General features: G+C 41.6%; 1 protein-coding gene across 8 annotated transcripts in view; it reads left to right on the forward strand.

The window, feature by feature from the left end:
* The window catches only part of eml1 (EMAP like 1), a 102,512-nt gene that overhangs the window by 56,205 nt on the left and 26,230 nt on the right, over window positions 1–20,077 (forward strand). For 5 of the 8 annotated variants that reach the window (XM_018764187.2, XM_018764191.2, XM_018764184.2 and 2 more), the window contains exons 2-6: window positions 5,254–5,436; window positions 6,287–6,319; window positions 9,485–9,614; window positions 15,125–15,259; window positions 15,510–15,538. In XM_018764187.2, coding sequence (XP_018619703.1) covers window positions 5,254–5,436; window positions 6,287–6,319; window positions 9,485–9,614; window positions 15,125–15,259; window positions 15,510–15,538 — 510 coding nt within the window. Of the gene's footprint in view, window positions 1–396; window positions 439–5,253; window positions 5,437–6,286; window positions 6,320–9,484; window positions 9,615–15,124; window positions 15,260–15,509; window positions 15,539–20,077 lie in introns of those variants that run through there. The other 3 variants (XM_018764186.2, XM_018764190.2, XM_018764189.2) reach the window with 2 other exon arrangements.

Here is a 20,077-nt window from a genome sequence, read left to right on the forward strand (position 1 = left end):
TATTATTTCAGTGCTCAGCTACCACTTTCTTTTCTGCCTTTTTTTACCCATTTATACCACTGAGCATGGGAGCAATTCAGCTGAGTACCTTCTCAAGGACATAGCAGCAGACCCCCTATATCTAATATAAGATTAATGTAAAATAAGAAATTGTCACACTTTACCACCTTCTCTGAAATGTTTGCAGTTCACTGGCTGTAAACTATTAGCTCTTAAGTGGCCACCAGGTCCTGACTGCAATATCTGTGAAGACAGATATACAGTGTGGGATAACTTTGAGACGACTGTTGGGTGGGCGGTCAAGTGCTTATCTGCTTTTCTGAGAGGGGGACTCATGTTTACAGCACACTTTAATTTGCAGTGCAGGTTTTTTTTTTAATTTAGCAAAACGAAAGTGACCAAGCGCGTAGGCCTACATGTGGTGTCCGGATCAGCAAGGTAAGCAAATGCAATGTTGTTAATATTCCAATAAACACTCTAGGAATGGCATTATTTTTCCATGGAGAGGGCCACAAGAGTGTATGATGTTTAAAATGAATTTAATTTGAAAACTTGTAAGCGTCTGATCCACTTGGCAGGGTGGTGATTTGAGCTGCTGCCTTTGGACCCAAAGGATGTAGGTTAAAATACCACCTCCATTTACTCTACATTGCCCAGCAGTACTAATGGGAAAGTAGCTTAACATTGTGAGTCCCTTTGGAGAAAAGTGTCAGGGAAATGTAATATCTAAGGTAGCTTGGAAGTAAAATAGCATGTGGTGATCCAAATGAGGCCAGGGGGTGTGGTGGCGCAGTAGCACAGTGGGTTGGCTGGGGTCCTGCTCTCCAGTGGGTCTGGGGTTCGAGTCCTGGTTGGGGTGCCTTGCGACAGACTGGCGTCTCATCCTGGGTGTGTCCCTTTCGCCCTGTGTTGCTGGGTAGGCTCCGTTTCCCCGTATGGTACAAGTGGTTCAGAAAGTGTGTGTGAGATCCAACAAATATAGACTAATTTTAGCATCCAGAAAAAAACAACACTGAATAGATTTACTTAGACTCATGTGTGATCAACCAAGCATTAAAAACCATATACTGCTAATAAGTTTACGTGTTTTAAAATAAAAAGCAGTCCCTGTGTATTTATACTGAGAAAACATTGTCTGTGGTGATGGCTGATGCTGTGATCAGTGTCAGACTTAATGAGATGAATTGTTCATCACTTTAATGTAAACACATAATTCAACAGAAATGTTTATATTGAAGTTTTCTTTAGCCCATTTTCCAAGCGTAGCACAAGTCACAGGAAAATGTTTACTTTATTTACTGTCAATGTATTTGGTATTGAAGTAGTTTCAGTATGACTGTCATACCCTAAGATGCGCCCACTAGAGTTATGAGAATTCACATTAACATGGAGTTTTCAAATTTCTGTTTCAGTACAGTTTTCTTCACATTTTCAAGGAACATACTTGGTTTTTGTGCACTTGATGATAGCTGAATGGAGTGACATGTTATATATTTATGTATTTAGTGAGCAGATGCTTTGCTCCAAAGCGAATAACAGTGATTATTAACTAGTATTTAGGTGACTTACAGTGTTAGATACACTGCACTAACCCCTACTGTCATTCATCCCTCAGTACACCGCAGCAGAGTAACACACACACTCACTCACACACATTTGCACACTGGGCGATTGGAGTCACCAATCTACCTGAAATAGAAATCTTTGGAATCAGAAGAAACCCAGACTTTGTTCAGTGTACAATATGTAATGAGTACGTAAGAGCTGAACAAGGTAGCTGTACCATGGTAAAGAGTAAATAATGAAGGGACACTGCCTTGTTATGATGTGTTCTGATAACTAATGTTAACTATTGAAGTAGTTGCGTCCATATTAACAGGATTTGGGATATTTTAGCATAAATGGGTTAAATCAGTTTTAGGGGCTCAGGAACACGTTAACATTTTTTCAATTGACACTAATGGTAGTTAGTTCAAATTGCTACAATGCATCTTACGAAAGGTTTTTCAGGAACATATTCTCTTCGTAGGGATGAGGAAGACTATTGCTACCAGATTTTTTTTTTCAGATTTCAACTAATTAAACCAGAGATTTTGTTACCTGAGCTAGAATTAAACAGGTTGTGTAACAGTTAAGTACAGAAGATTAACAAGTATTGCTGATAAAATGTATGCACTGTAAAAAAAATGAATCCACTTGCTAAGCAATATAATAGTAGTAAAGAAAAGTGGATCTGTGACTTGCTCTTTAGGAGTTCAGATAGGATGTATGTGGAAATTATTACCACTTTCTCATATTCAGGCATCAGCTCATTTTTTTAACTTATTAACCAGCTGATGTGTAAATTATACAAATCAGTCACTGTAAACTTATTTACCAACTTATAACCACAGTGTATCGTTAATGTTTATATTGTCCTGCAGATGTTGCAAGAACCTACTGTTTATACAGTTCAGCTATGATGAGAATCCATGTTGGATACAATTTTGTATCATGAACCACTCTATGAAATTGACACAGAATGTGCTAAAGCTTTCAAAAGCATTGCAGTCCAAAGGAAGGTTAAAACATTATGCAACAGTGTAGCTCCAAGCAGGAACCGTGCACCTTCAGAATACCAAACTATATCTGCCAAGAAGAGACAATTTTCCATTTATAACCCTATTTTGAGCATCAGCAATGACAAAGTCATGGCTGTGATCATTGCAGTAAAGACGCTTGGTTAACTTCAGGTGGGTCTGCCGGTGTAGGGAGTATGTCTCTTTTAAGCGGATCTTTGGACAGGTTCTAATGGAAAGGGGGTCTCTGGTGGGTTCTGGGGGCTTGAGATTATAAGAAAAAGACAAGGAAAAGCAGACTTTTTATGTTTTCCCAGGTGCAGATTTCCATTTTATACATTTCACTGAGGGAGTAGGACACAGGGGCAGTGAGCAGAGTTGATGATTCAGCAAAATCTCAGAATGTTGGTTTGATGCATATCAGCATTCTTCTCGGTCCTTGCTGCTGCCTGGAATTTTGGGGTTTCTGGAATGTTGTGCTTTCAGTTCATTATTGTGCCATTACTTTTTTAAATCCACACACTGTAATGGCCAATAATGTGTAGTAATTCAGGGCATTCAGCATTCTCTGTGTTGCATTTGCTTATTATATTGGCAAGTATGAGTCAATTGCTCTTTTACAAATTTGTTGCTCATCTAATGGCTTCACTAGAAGTATCTTTCAAATGTATCCCTTTGTATAGATGTAAATAATCCTCTAACAAATCAGGCCAAGAACCTTTCTCAAGGGTGCTACAGCAAGACCCTTCAGTATTTTTGCAGAAAAAAAGAGACATTACTGAGTTATAATATGTGTAATTACATGATTTTGCAGTAAGTAGTGATTGTAGTTCACCACCAAAATAGGACAGTTATAATTTCACAGCTGTAGGTATTCTTATGTCAGATAAGTTTGGTATATGACTGATACTAACCTAGTACTGTAACCCTTACTGTACTGTAAATGTTTTTGAAAAGGAAGACCAGCATTATGGCAGAATTCCTAAGTTCTGAATATCATTGTTAACAAAAACATTAAATATTCTAGTAATGGTACAAGAACCTCAGAAACAGTTCAACCACGTCATCTAATATTTAATCTTTGTTCTCTCCAGGGACCATCTGTGTATTAAAGGTTGCAGTTAAAATTATTAACTGTCTTATCAGAAATACATATTGCAAATGAATATTTTTTAAGGGTAATTCAGTATGTTCTTTTTTCACTGTAACTGTACACTTTTGTACTCAAAATATCATGCATACTGCAATAAAATGCTTGTTTGCATCACTTCAATCTGGGTTTCTGTCTCAGCAACCATAGCCAAATTGTTATGGATGGTAGGAACTAGAACAATAGGAACCTGAAACTGTGGCAGGCTGTAAGTCACATTGAGCAGCATCAGTGTCATACACAACTATATAAATTGCCGAAAAAATACCTGCTGGGGGGGTGTGGTGGTGCAGCAGGTTTGGCTGGGACCCGCTGTGTGGCAGGTCTGGGGTTCAAGTCCTAGTTAGGGCGACTTGCAGTGGACTGGCATCCCATCCAGGGTGTGTCCCCTTGTGCCTTGTGTTGTCGGGTTATGCTCCCGTTTGCAGCCACCCCACTTGGGACAAGCGGTTGTAGACATTGTGTGTGTAAGTTCTGCCTTTTGGGTAATGTTTAAATTAATCAGTAAATGTTGGTCATCCATCACTGCATCTTTCCTATTCGACACCATCCTGCCAACATATTTCTGACTGGGGGTCTATGACTTTGTGGTACTCTTTGAAAATGGGCTAAAAAGTAAAGAATAAGGCCATTGTTTGCTTCACTGTCCTCAGACTCTTGAAGCGCTGCGTCATAAGCTAACATACTACGTACATGCTTATTATTTCATTCTCGATTTAATATTTCGCTGCACCAGTTTCCAAGTTCTCACAACACAAGACAACACCAAGTGCAAATATTTTCCTCTCTGCTTTGTCAAAATGTTTGCCTTCTTCTAGGCTATAGTTTTTTTAATGAACCTGTCAGCTATTGCCAAAAGGTTAAATTCTGTGTTGTTATTCCTGTTTATGAGGTTAATCCATCACCTGTGTACTTCTTAATCCCTCACATTTAAATATGGGAAGGGTTTGTCTAATGGTGGAAATGAACACCAGCAGCCTACCTTTGCATTATTCATGGTGATGTTCTTAGCTCACTCTGGAGGGAATAGAGCAGTAGTCTTCATTAATATTTAATCATAGCATGTTTAAAGTTGCCTGGGTTACCCTTTATCGACTCTGCTTGTTCTCTGCTTTTGGGCTGGGGGAATAAAAGCCTAAAAAGCTCCAGCCCATTCAGATGTCTGGCATCCAATTCTAATAGTTGCTCCATCGGACTTCTTTGCTGGTCACCTGCTCCATATCCCTGGGGGTAAAGTGTACATGTACTTTTTTGCAGCTTGTCACAGATTTCAGTGACCTTGAGGCCTCTTTATCTCAGCAAACACTGAGATGTACCCATCTATTTATTCTTCAAAGAAAGCTTACAAATATACCCAAGAATACTGATTCACAGCAGTTAAAATTCTGGTTATTCATCTTATCATCAATTTTTCTTAATGCGAACGAACACCTAGGCTTTGTTCGGTGTGAGAATAGTAGTCACATATTTTTTTGTGTGATTGTTCACCTGGGCCTGCGACAGATGAACCCTGACCATCTCTATGTCTTGCTTCCTGTCCCACAGATGACAGTGCCTCTGCTGCTAGCAGCATGGAGGTCACAGACCGCATTGCGTCCCTGGAGCAACGTGTCCAGATGCAGGAGGATGAGATCCAGCTGCTGAAGTCCGCTCTGGCTGATGTGGTGCGGCGACTGAACATTTCTGAAGAGCAGCAGGCCATGCTGAACAGGAAGGGACCCACCAAAGGTAACACACTGCACGCTGTATGTTTGTACACGGAAACACAGACTCCAGTTTTGTTCTAATTCCACTCCACCAGTCCTGAAAATGTACAAAACTGACAACAAGCAAAATTTTTTGTCAAAGTTTTTGCTTTTTTATTTATTTATTTTTTTAAATGAAACACACTGACGTTATAACAGGACCCATTTTTCAAGATTTACCACATGTACACCAACTCACACACATCAGCAGGACATCTCGTGACGGTAAATGCAATAAAATAAAGCACAAACATACATAAATACGACATTTACATACACTGCCATCATTATTTGAAAGACATTCTTTCAAGACAACGTACACACACAGAAATATAACAATAAACCTAGAGAAGATGCCCTCAGTCACACACTCACATTCATATTCGATATAGATAATATAACACCTGCCAAAAAATTTTCATCCTTCAAGCCCTTAGAAAATTCCTGAAACACTGAAAAACGAAAGTGTACATAAATAGTACAGTGGTATTTGCATCACAGTGCATCCCACAATGCGTTCACATTCCAACCTGACTGTCCATCTATTTATACTCCATTCATGAGACTCAGCAGTTTCCAGCTCATCTCTTGATGCCTTTCTCAATGGAAATACAGTGGAGATTTGAAGAGTGGTGTGGGAGTTTTGGGCAGGGATGGGCAGCGTTAGGAGAACAGTCCCTAAGATGTGGCAGAAGTCTCAGCACACTTACTTCAGGCCCATCCCACAAGGTGAAGTTCCTGCATTCCTGTCCTGTTTCCCTCTCTGTCCTGTCTTCTTTCCTGGCCTCTCCACTGGCCTCTTCCATGCCCTCTCCTCCCTGGTCTATCTGTAGAGCAGACTGTGGACTACAGCGCCAGCAAGCCAGGTAAGGTGTTTGAGGCCTGGGTGACACCTGCTTGCTGTTGTGTGACCTCACAAACCCCCTGCAAACTGAATAACCACAGCCAAGGTTACTGTGTGTGTGTGTGTGTGTGTGTGTGTGTGTGTGTGTGTGAGAGAGAGAGAGAGAGACAGAAAGAATTCTGAAGGCATGCTGTCACTCTTTAATATCACAAAGCTGCTAGGCACTTTTTGGTCATGCTTGAACCATCCCACTTCACCTGTGGCATTGTGGGTTACAAGTTGCTTGTTTACATTTACATTTACTCCTTTATCTGACCTTTTCCTCCAGTACGGTTATTGACTAGTAATCAATTGACACCTTTGTCCAAAGTGACTTGCAGTGTTTTTTACACTACAGTAATCACCCTACAATCATTCAGATGTTCAGGTGTTTGCCGAGCTTGGCATTCAGACTGCAGATATTTCATCAGCAGTCTAGGTGAACGATCAACCCTGAGCATGTTGTGTTTACTGCGAAAAGTTCTCTGAAACTGCACACTGTTGCTTAAATGTGCATAAATATGCAAAATAAGCCAAACTTTTCCTGCTAATTGCTCTGCTGTTTTAGCAATCATTCAATTAAATAACACACCCAATATGTCTGACAGACCCTCACACCTTGGAATTTCATACACTTCCCATAATGGACCACTTTCTTAAAGCCGCACTGTCAACATTCCTAGCACACCAACACACTCAGAGATCTGGATGCAGACATGCCAGCTACAATACATTACTGGACTTCTGCTAAAAGAACCACAGGCAATAGCTATGATAGCTCTACTCATGGTTTCGTAATTATGACTTGATCTGACTTGGGTGAGTAAGTACGCTTGCTTGACTTGACTTGCTTCACCAAGTGTACTGCAAAAACTTGACCTACTCATGACTAGTAAGTAAGACTCAAGACTTGTTCATGACTTGCACAGGTATGACTTACTCCCACCTCTATAGGGTGATGAGCGAACGCAGGTCTAATTGCACTGTCTAGGCATGGTGAAACATCACCTTCATCTTCTGTGCCTCACCACTGTGCCCACTGTGCCCCTCATCTTCTGCTCTGTCTAAATCGAGGATATCCAACCCATGGGTTGCAGCAACTTCATGTAATGTGAGCTGCACTCCTTAAATTATTAGTATATACTGTATCTAACATAAATACTATAAATTTTATTGAATCGCACTGTTATACAATTACAGTGAAACACATGCATTGTGTGGTTGATAATATTGAGTGATAGAACAACTCTCATTCGGGGCTATTGATATATATTGTATACTGATAGATAGTTTATGTAAAACATACACCATCTCATTATAACCTCTGTAACGCCCCCAGCCACATGCACCTCCTCTGCACCTGCTAGCGACCATCAGCTGCAGACTATAAGAGGAGCAACCCGATAGAGGACAGACCACGGAGCCTTCTTGGACTCTGCTCTCCTTGTCTCGCAATCTACACTCTACGTTCTGTGTTTTCTTCCTGATCCCTACTCCTGTCTCCCTTGACATCTCACTTGGCTCCCTGACCCATTGCTCTTGTTTCTGTTAATGCCTTGACTGACCCTTTGCCTGTACCTTGGACCATTCTCTTGTCTCCCCTGTAATAAAACACACCTGCACTTGGGTCTGGTCTCCTGTCCCAGGCTTCAGAGCCATGACAACCCCTCACTCACTATGTTTAACCACTGATCTAAATATTTAGAAATAAGTCTACATCTAACGTCACTAGATATCAGTTGCTGGGTCAGAAATTTATGAATAAGACCAATTTTTAAAAATAATACAGCTAGTTGTATGACTGAGGATCTATTTAGGACCCTCTTTTACCAGCATTTTTCTAAATTGTAGCCCATCAGCTTTCATAACATAGCCTTCTGCACTGCTTCTCACACTGTATGCTCTTGATATGTCTTCTTGCTGGAAAGGATCTCACCTGCTGCAGCTTGTCCCAAGCCTTGTGCCCAATGCCCAGCTCACCATCACACATGCCCAGCTGCCTGGTCACTTCCATGCTGTCCACACTATGTGACACCACACACACACACAAGTACATACACACACAGATGGCCACCTGACAGCTTCACACACCCACCTGGTGCACACTCTCCTTGGCTGGATCTTCTTTCATGCTGCTGTGTCTTTGAGACTCTGCAATGCATGAAGAGTAATGCCCGGTGACGCTTTCAGAAGAAAACACTGTTCCATGGCAATAAATATTGAACAGGCTGCTTGCCTTGGGCAGAGGAACTGAAGAGATATTCCTTTTTTTGCCTTCCTGGTATGTTGGAGCTGTGAAAGTACAACATATTTGAGTTGATACCTGTGAGAAGAATCTTAAGCCTGTAGCTGCGAAGGATGTGCTGAATCCTGTAAAATGTCTGTCTCTGCACACACACACACACACACACACACACACACACACACACACACACACACACACACACACACACACACCAAACTGGCACACACAAGGGTCTTAGTGCTGCTTGGTATAAAGCTGGGCTCACTGGAAAGTCCTCACAAACAAGGACATGAACTGGGCATGAAGAAATCCCTTAATGAATCCCTTGAGACTGTTCCTTAATCATTTCCATCCTGCAGTTGGCCTTGATTTCTTTTTTTTTTCCTCTGAATGAGATCTTCAAACACCATGGAAAAACCTGTAGAAGCAGTAATATTGCAGTAGCAAAGGTCAGCTTTATGTTATAGACACAGAAATTTTAGGCACTTCGAAGTATTAAATCAAGCGTTCATCCACTGAAATGTACATGGATATCTGACCTTTTGGAAATCACCTCAGCTTCCATCATAGATAATCAAATTGAATGTTTTTTAAACTGAGTTAATTCAAACATTTTTATTTTGACATTATTTGGATATCGTTAGACTGATACAGAAATTCAGTGTGGCCAAGACCCACAAAAATCCACAAAAGTAAGAAAGTGTCATTTATATAAATGATGGCTTCCAGCCCTCCTGGAGACACTCTTAGCTCACATCATAATTGAAATTCACCCACTTCCTCTTAGGAGTCAGTACATTTTTTTCTGGCTGGGATGTTGCTCTCCATTGCATGAATTATTTGTAGATGTCATATTCCTATGTCATTGCTCACAACCTCACTTTTCATCATCTCATCCCACAGCTAGACCCCTGATACCAGCCTTACCCCTGAGACCCACAGTCAACAATGGCATAACCCAACCAAAGAAGACCAGTGCACTACCATCACCGTCTGGCTCCAGGAAGGAAGCCTCAGCACCAGCGACCAAGAGGCAAGAGACACACTCCAAAACATACTCTTCCAGACACACCTCTACTTATGTAAATTCAATTTATGTAAATCCAGATTTATGTAAAAAATTCCCAGCATACAGATTATTTACGGATAGCACTTTTATTTTACACAAAACATCTGAAATACGTTAAGCGCAAGTCAGCACAGCCAGAAAGGCAGGAAGCTGCATCTTCCCACTTCCTGCGTATTTTCAGCCGTAAACGCATCTCCTCTCATTAGTGTAATGCTTTTTTGTATATTTTTTTCCACATTTCATTATTCACAATGCCCGGTGGTAAACATGTGCTTGAAGGAAAATGAAAGCCATCTCACAAGTGTACAGCAATTGATTTGGAGATGGAATTGAAAATAATAAGAAGTATGAAGGTGGACAAAGATTATTGTCTATAGCACGGGAACCAGGTTTAGCCGTATCAACTGTGAATATGATAGTGAAGGATGTTGTACGTATAAAAGAGCACGTGAAAGGAACAGTTAGCATGAAAACAATCACAAAAACAAAGAAACATCAAGGCTAGCCTGTGTTGAATGATGGGGGAGGAGGTGGGATCTGATGTATTTAACTTTTGCCTTACGTAAGGGGTTGAGGAACAGTGTATTTGTGTAAGTCCAGGGGTGTCTGTAAATGCTTTTAGAGGCTCAAGGTTTTGTCCTGGTTCCTTGCTTGTTTACTTTGAGCTTTAGCTTTGAGATCTGATAAAGGATTACCCTTGTAATGAGAAGTGAAGAGTGTGTACAGTATGCGAAAAAAGCTGTGGCTGTCACTACTATTCATAGGTGAAGGTTGAGCAGTACAGTCTCCCACTGTCCCCAGTCTCTGGTTTCTCAGACTAAATCCTCCAGCTATTGCGCCCTCTGGACCTTGTCTCTCTGGCTGAAAATCTTCATGAGATGTGTTACCAGCTTGGTTTCTCTGGGTGTTTGTCTGACAGCCTATTCAAGATATATAGTTTTTGTTCTCATGGAATTTTTTTCTCCAAAGTGACATGGTGGTTCAGCAGGTTTGCTGGTGCCTTACAGCACCTGGAGTGTACATTTGATGTGGGTTCAAGTCCACCTGTTACATATGGATGTGAATCAGACACAAACGTATATTGCTGTAAGGTCTGAACATGGGCATAAAGTATAATGACCCCACGTGGAGACTCTATTTCTAAGTGCACAGTGAAAACTGGAAAATACAGTTCAGATGTGATATAGTTTACATATAACAAAGAAACAGATGTGATATTTGTCCAAGTTACTAAATGAAAGAGGAATATGTTATTAGAATATAGAAGTGTCACAAAATAAAAGACTGGAACACGAGAACCAGACAGGTGTACAGAATGGCTCAGACGAGACAGAACTTGGGACTAGAATACAAATGGGAAAGGACTTAGGAAACCAGTGAGTAAACAAGGATCACTGTTCTGTCACAAGAAAGGCAGTAGAGTGCTGATCAGGAATGCACAACCAATGGTTTGTTCTTTGTTCCTTGCTGTTGGTTGTTGAGTATCACATTATTATCAGGGCTGTAAGGTATTAACTCAATCATCACTATGCCTGTACAAGTTTTAAATGGGTTTCCTTTGGAGATTCCAGGTTTATTAAGTAAATTCAAGCCTTCTGTGTCAGGGAGCTCCTTACCTTAAATTGCTTTCCTACATTTTTTGATGCATTTTTAAAATATATAGTAAAGTGTTTCCGTGGATGTTTAAAGGCTTTGTACTTTACTTCTTGGGCAGCAACTAAGGTCAGAATTAGACAATAACTTCCCTATCTCCACAGAGCCATTGACTGGCAGTGCATCATATGAAGCAATGCATCAGATGAATGTTGCCAGGATAACCCTGGTCGACAGGTTTAATTACATTCCCTAGCATGGCTCACAGACTGGCCTTCTCTCGCTGCTAGTAGTGCATCCACATTCTAAACCCCAGAGTTCCCTGAAGGCCCTGAGTAAGCAGTCACATTTTTATTTTCCATGGAAAGAGCCTTCTGATTAAATCTGTCTCTTTGCTGGAGCTATCAACAATAGATTAATGTGGATCAGGTCCAGTCCAACTGTACAGTTGATAATAATGTTCATTAATTCTACCTGTAATCCCTCAATGTAAATAGTGTGAACTCACTTAAACTATTAGGGCCGTGATTCCTGAAGGTTACCTTTGTTCAAGTCTTGTTCAAGTCTGCAATGCTACTCTTTATTTTTTATGTTTATTTTGTCCAAGTGTATTTAAATCAGAAGAAAATATTCTGTTTCCCCTTGCAGCAAGATGTAAAGCTATATAGTTCTGAATACTTTTCAATTATGTTTCATTATTACATTAAGCAACCATCACCTTTCATCCCCGCTATACTGCATTTTGCTACATTCTGGAATCTTTCAGTCCATGTTAGCACCATATAGTGGTGATCCCATGTAACCCATTTGTTTTATGTATCAGGAGATTTCCAGGCCTTTTTTAATAATTCCTTTTTGGTGCTCACAGCATTTGCCAGAGATGAATGGTTATGTTTTTCGCTTTGAACCATGCTTTTAATGAGCAGTAATGGGAGTCAACATGCTTCTCTGAGGACCTGTTATGTGTTCTTCCTCTCTCTGTGGTGGTAGTAGTCTGTAAAGCAGCCAGAAATTCAACAAAACATAGAGAAGTATTACAAAGAATTGGCCTGGTCAGCATGAGTCTGACTTTATAGATGCATTTCAACAGCAAGGTCCATTATAGTAACAGAATTTCAAAATGGGAAGGCACTATGATTTCACTGTCATTGACTTCCGTTTCCTTTCTGATAACAACTGTATCCCCACAGATTCTTTTTTTAATAGCAATTATATTCAGATTCCATTCATGGATTCATTAACAAAAATGAAATTGGGTGAAGAACAGACTAATGCGATGTTTTTATATGATTGAGATACAAAAAGTATTGTAAAAAATTAATTTGAAATGACTGGAAGAAATACTATGACTCTTTTTCCAGCCTTGCAGCTACAGTTTTATTTATTATTTTTAATTAATTTAACACCCAGTTACCATTGTCCATTGTGGTCCTTAGTGCCATTGTATACTCCTGTGGCAAGGGTTGGGTCCATGCTGGGCAGCCCAACAAGGCCAAGCTGGCTCCAACCAGCATGTTTAACGTCACACTAAGGCTACATTAACTCCAGCCCTGACAACAGTATGGCTGGGACATTGCCTTTGACAAAGACTTTCTGAAACACAAGCTGATCTGGACCCTGTTTCCATGGGATAACTTCATTGGCTCATGGCACAATTGAAAGGATTAGGCCTGAGCTGGTGCCCACCCAACTACTGATGGGGCCCTTTGCAATCTCCCTCCACCCACGAAGATGAAGCAGCCGCTGTTTTTACTGGGATTTAATGCAAAAAAATTCATTGCAAAACAAGCAAGCAAATCTCACTTCCTTTTCAGTGTCACTGATCGTTTTTCCTGTTTTTATTCTTGGGGGATTATTTAAACAAAGCAGCAGAATGCTAATTATACTTGGCCTTCCTTGGGAGGATGTTGAATGTATACAAGTGACCTTCCTGCGTTATCTATGTGCATCCATTTCCCCTCCCAAAACCCAGTGTTTTTTCTAGGAAAAAACTTCTATGTCACAGAATGTTTTCTGGTTTCTGTGTTTCACATACAGTATATCATCCTATGGATGATACTGTGGATGATGCTCCATGGCTTTTATACAAATATCTTGAGAGAAGGATTAAGCAGAGAGAAAATAATTTTTACTATTAGAATAAAATGGGCAAAATGTCCAACACTCAACACTGGTAAAAACTTCCCTGCAACTGTATTACATACCCATGCCCATTTACACTTATAGGTTGCCCCTACAAGACAATGAGTCATGTCGTTGTGACTCACTATATAAAGTATGAAAGCAAGGTTGGCAGGTCGAGTGGACTATTCGACTTACCATTAGAATCAGTATAGCACCATCATTTTTGCCAAATGTACAGTATGTTCTATCATCTCATCATTTCAGTAACAGGCAACCTTCTCTGTGGAATAACAAGCATCAGTCACTCAAAATAAACACCACCTGTTATAAGTTATTTCTGCATATTGCAAACATCTGCGGAAACTCTTCATTGCAAACATCCAATAAAATACATAAGAATTTGAGCTTATTTCCAACCACATTATTGTACACAATGTCTCCACATGATTAACCGCTCTTAATTAAATAACATACCCATAATCACTTAGAAGGTCATATGACCTTTAAAAAATGTACTTCCTGTCAGAAATGAAGATCCTAAACCTTAAGTTTAACTAAGTTCAAGACAATATGTGACCCAAGAGTCTTAACACTCAAAAAAAGACATCTGAACAAATAGTTTGATCAAATAATGTGTCTGGAAATGTCCCCTAAGCTCATTCTGTACCCCGAATAGGACACTAAGAATAAAAAAGACACACTGTGATAAATTTCATAAGTAGGCAAACAGAAAAAATGCAATATTTACAGATTTGCATACAATCCATTTAGAGTTTCCAGAGAATGGTGCAATAAAAAAAGTCCAATCAGTGAATGTCCCCTGTTTCAAAGTGTGTCGTTGATGAGAGAGGCCAGAGAAGAATGGCCAGACACATGCACAGTAGCACAAAGGCCACAAGTAAATAACACTTTAGTATGGTTATATAGCACTATTCTACAATGTATGAACTGAGCATCATCTGAACACCTCAACATATTGCTGTTGACCACGTTCATCCCTTCCTGGCCACAGTCTACCCTTCTTCTTCACATGGATACATTGAGCCAGATAGAGAAGTGTGTCAAATCAACTCAGGATTGTTCTACAAAAATTAAGGTGGTTTTGCTTAATCGACTGCTTATTCCCTAGAAATCAGCCTTAAAGAGTTCCTTGGGGTCGAGGGAGAAGAGGATGTTCACAGCATAATTCTATCATGTCTCTGTCACTCAAAGCAGACCAGGGACCCAGGTGTGGACCTAGTCGTGAGATTGTTTATTGCTGTTGTTAAGGTTCTTGGGACAAGCCAGTATTCAACAGTCATGGTGAACCTGAGGCACAAACGTTGTGCGTGGGGAGAATCCGAGCACGTGGTTGATGAGGATGTTCTGAGAGTCAATGCTGTAAGAGACAGGAAGAGAGACAAGGAGACAAATGAGGGAACAAGGAGGTAGGTACAGAGAGGAGACTAGACAGGGCGGTGTGGAAGATCTGTGATTGCAGGCGGGATAGTTGTCTCAGATAGATTCTGCAACTGGCAAGGGGTTTGGGAATGTCTTTAAAGCTGAGTGCTCCAGTTACCATCAGGTGCTTAGTCAGAGTCAGGTTTTGATGGTTGCAGTGCGGGTGTGGCCATGACAGTCCTACCCAGAACTAGATAGCTGTGCCTGTTAAAGTGGCAGTTATTGTGTGTAGACGTGTGTATTAACTTTCATATGTGTTCTAATGAGTACAATGAGACAGCAAGGATGTTCTAATTTAGCCCTTTGGTGTCCTTCAGCACTGTGAAGAGAACCAGCTCTTCAGAACGCATGGGTTCCATCCAGCGAAAGGAGAGCATTGGTGATTCGAAGAGCAGCCGCACACGTGCTGGCTCCACAAGCAGCAACTCCAGCGGCAAGAGGTCGAGTGAGAGGTAAGGCCTGTCGCCCACTGAGGTTCCTAAAGCCCTTCTACAATCACCACCTCCTACAATCAACAGCATCACTGCATTTGGTTGATACTGGACTTCAAGAGGTAAAATTAGGCTTGCTGGACAATTTTTTGTGGTGTTGAGAAGCATGAGAACATAAGGCAGGCATGACAGACTGGCATCTGAAGGAGAATAATGTTCTTGTCCCCACTGTTTAGCAATGATTTGTTTTTTCTCTTATCCCCACTTGCAGCAAGCTGAAGGAGCCCGTGTTCAGCGCAGGTAAGAGCAAGGCACCTCTCCATGCCCCTAATGTGCTGTGCCACCACCCTGCTGTTTTCTATCTCTGGCCTTAATGAGTTGAATTACTTTTTTGCTCTTGAATTTCAGCTTCTTTCCATTTTACTGAAAAACCAACTTTACCTAATTTTCCTTTCCTTTCGTTTCATGTATGGCATTATTTTTTGTCCTCTGTTATTTGTTTTCAACCTTTTTGTCTTTTTCTGTGAAACATTAGAAATTAAAGTAGTTATGATCGTTTAAAAAGTGTGATAAGGAATTAGGAGAATTTGCATTAATCAAATTTGAGCCAGTTTACGGCTAAAAACCATACGGCTTCCTCAGTATAGTCTTACTTTAATCCACTTTGCTGTAACCCTCCCTTACTTTCTTCTGTAGTAAAACTGATTCCTGCAATTTCTGCAGACATGCAACTTTGCAAGCTTTAATTTCCCTCCATAAATATGTAAATCATCTCTTAGAAGCCCTAACACCCAAGATGCTTAACTTTCAAATACAGACTATCAAGCATTTCAATGACCTGAAATAACCCTCAAAACTAATAATCCTCTTTAATTCGAAGAAGAGATTGATACATGTTTAGGCAGTGCCATCTGTTGTTGTTGAAGACAAAAATATGAGCTCTATCTAATTGTCACCAAATGAAAGCAAGATCCTATACAATATATTGTTGAAGTTTGGTGTCAAAATGTTAATTTAAAAATTATGACTCGTATTATGAAATTTATTACGTCCTGTAGCTTTCCCTTTTAAACATCAGCTGTATGAGAGTTGTTTATAATCCAGCTTGCCTTAAATTGACATTGTGCAAATGTTTCCTATATGTGGCAGAAAGACACGTGCAACGTAGCATCTGTTTAACTATTATAGACATAATGATTTCACTACGGTAACACACCACTATGATACAAATACGATAATGATAGCTGTCATACAGACAGGTTGGAGATAGGAGGTCAGGTAATGGACCCAAGTGCGGGTCGGCTTTATTTCAGGACAGGTTCGCTGGAACAGACGAAAAGCTTGGAACACGGATGCGCATTGGCTAGGCCGAACGGCATGACCAGGTACTCGTAATGGCCCAAGGAGGCGCTAGACGCGGTCTTCCACTCATCACCTTCCCGAATCTGGATGAGGTTGTAGGCGTTGCGCAAGTCCAAGTTGGTGAACACTCGAGCCCCGTGGATCTGCTACAAAGCATCAGTGATGAGTGGCAAAGGGTGTGGGTATTTTTCTGTGACTGTGTTCAGCCCTTGATAGTCAATACAGGGCCACAGCCCTCAGTCCTTCTTTGTAATAAAAAGAATCCGGCAGCTGCTGGGGAGGTGGACGGCCTAATGATTCCGGAGGCTAAGGCCTCTTTCACGTACTCCTGTAAGGCCTGTTGCTTGGGTACCAACAAGGGGTAGATCCTACTCCTAGGGGCAGACGTGCTTTGCAGCAGATCGACTGCACAATCCCATGGTCTGTGCTGGGGTAAAGTAGCTGCCTTGCTCTTACTGAAAACCTCAGCGAGGTCCTGGTACTCTACGGGCACGACGAAAGCCTCGAATGCTTCCAGACACTCCATGGAGGTGGCCCAGCAGGGTAGGGTTAAACAAGTGGTGGCACACTGCGGTCCCCATGCTACTAACTCCCCTTTGCTCCAGGAGAAGACCGGGTCGTGCTTGGCTAACCACATGAACCCCAATATCATAGGTGTCTCCGGGGACTGGATAAGATAAAACGCAAGGTCCTCGGTGTGACACGCCTCGACCCAGACTCGCAACGGCACTGTTTCTCCACCACCCCCGTACCTAGTGGCTGCCCATCCAGGGCACTAATCAGGCGTGTGATTTCACATTAGTGCACTGGGATGTTGTGGTGCTGGGCGAAGGTTGTGTCCATAAAACAGCTGGCGGCCCCTGAATCAACCAATGCGTGAGTGCGTACCTGAGAGGCCCCCCAGGACGTCTCTAGGGGTACCGTGAGCTGTGTCTCGGTGCGGAGGGCGGCACTCACTTCTGTTCCATAGCAGGGCTTTCTAGTAGGTTGTTTCATGGGGCAGTCTACTTGGAAGTGCCCGACCGCCCACAGTACAGACACAGCTGGCCCCGGAACTGCTGCTGCCTCTCTTCATGAGAGAGACACCCCTGTCCTAGCTGCATCGGTTCCGGGGCCTTCGGGGGCATTGGCGTCTCCCATGGGGGTAGCCTGGGACGGGGCAGATGATCCCGGGTGAGAGTATCCACCATGATCGCATTTTCAATAAAGCAATCTAGGGTTCAGTCCTCCCCTCGGTATGCTAATTCAGCTTGGATCCGAGGGTGCAGCCAGCGGCGCAAGGAGGCCAAGAGGTCAGCCTGGTTCCAACTGCTCTTCTCAGCCAGGGTCCAGAATTCTAGAGAGTAGGCTGCCACGGTCTGATTCCCCTGCTGGATCGCCATTAGGCGGTCACTGGCCGAGCGCGCCAACAGCGGATGGTCGAACACTGCCTGAAACTGCTTCAAGAAGCAGTCGTAGGTTGTGACCTCCTGTTTGTGCCAGACAGCCGTAGCCCAGTCCAGCGCAGGTCCAGTTAGGCGAGCAATTAAATACTCTATTTTACATCAGAATTATAAACATGGGGCTAGCTCGCGAACATCAGTTCGCACTGCAGAATAAAACCCCGGCATTTCTCAGGCGAGCCATCATACCTTTCTGGAGTGGCCAGCCGGAGGCCCATCACTGGCAGGCACAGGGCGACTTCTGATGACGGGGAGGGTTTGGCGGAAGCGGCCACTAGCGCTCTTGTTGCAGCCGGTTTGAGAGACGTGGCGGGTCTGGAGACCGGCGGCTTACGCACCAGATTTTGGAGCGTATCAGGATCTGCTGTAGGGTCTGATCATATTAACCCAGCAGGGCTCCCTGCGCCAACATAGCATCTTGCAGGAGCTCCAACTCCGCTGGGTCCATGGTGGAGGTGGATTCTTCTGTTATACAGACGGGCTGGAGACAGGAGGTCAGGTAATGGACCCAAGTGTGGGTTGGCTTTATTTCAGGACGGGTTCGCTGGGACAGACAAAAACCGTGGTCAGGGACAGGTGAGGGTCGTTCTACGCACAGACGTCGGTAAACGGGCGACGCAGGACTTAGTAAATCAGGTGAACACGGGAGGGTCAGAAGCCAGGAGATCAAAACACAAAGCAGGAACGAATCAAGGAGTAAACACTGATTCTGCACAATCCATACAAGGAGGCATTTGCAAGAATCCACAGCATTGTGTGGTCTTGGAGCTCCCTTATACCTGGCCGGGTTAACAAGCTGCAGGTGCAGTTGCTTGGCTTGATCCCAGGGGCGTGACAATGGCTCGGTTCCATATTATGCTTATAAATAAAATATTTTCAGATAAAAAAGTTTTCAATAATGAAAACTGTGATTTTAAAAGTACGTACAGTTCTTTATTTTTCAATTTCTTTGGAATATATTGGAAAGGATTTTCAAAAATGTATTTTACGTATTTCACAGATTTTTTCCATCTGATGCTATTGCAGTTTAGTTGCCACCAGTATTGTGAAATTTGTATAAAAATCGTATTTCACAAAATTATCTGATTCCTTAGCCAATGTCTTGTACAGGGCAACATAATTCTAACCTAGTTTACTTGTGTGACAGAGTTACATTATTATGTAATGACTTGTATACCTTTACATTTGTAATATGTGCACTAGCATTTAAAAGTTTGGAATCACCAAAAAATTTTCATGTATTTCATAGAAATCTATACTTTATTCACCAAGGGAGCATCATATTGATCAGAAATGAAAGTCAATACACTGGCAATGTTATAACATCATTTTAATTTCATATAACTGTTCTTTGCATCAAACATTAAATTCATCAAAGAATCGTCTGTTTTATTTTTACCATATATGTTTTGCAAAGTTTAGAAGCATGCTTTGGATCATTGTCCTGCTGCATGACTCTTCCACTCGGTATAAATCTTACCTTACCAGAACCTAAGAAGCCCCATAACATTACACTTCCTCCAGCATACTTGACAAAGGCATCGAGCACTCCTCCAGCATCTTTTCATTTGGTCTACATCTCACAAATGTTCTCCTCCTTGATCCAAACACCTCAAACTTAAACACATCTGTCCATAATACTCTTTTGCAGTCATCCGCTGTCCAATGCCAACTGACAACTTGTAAAGCATCTATTTCTCAAACTGCAGACTGTGATGTACTTATTCACTTGTGCAGTTGAGCATCTGAGCCTTCTGTTTCTTTTTGTGTTCTAGATAGATCCAGTATACTCTCTTTTCTCAAGTATTTGTATAAAATCTTAATTTTCTTGACAGTCTGAAACATTAATCAGTAATAGCTATTTGCATCATGAGTAATGATGTGTTCACTATCATTTTAAAAAAATTTAATGTACCTCCGTAAAAAAAAAAAAGTATAAACTCTTTTACAAACATGAAAATTTCTGGGTGATTCCAAAGTTTTGAACACTAGTGTATATATACAAATACTCTATTTCTTCAGGCAATGCATTTAT

Source organism: Scleropages formosus, chromosome 15, assembly GCF_900964775.1.
Source record: "Scleropages formosus chromosome 15, fSclFor1.1, whole genome shotgun sequence".
NCBI lineage: Eukaryota > Metazoa > Chordata > Actinopteri > Osteoglossiformes > Osteoglossidae > Scleropages > Scleropages formosus.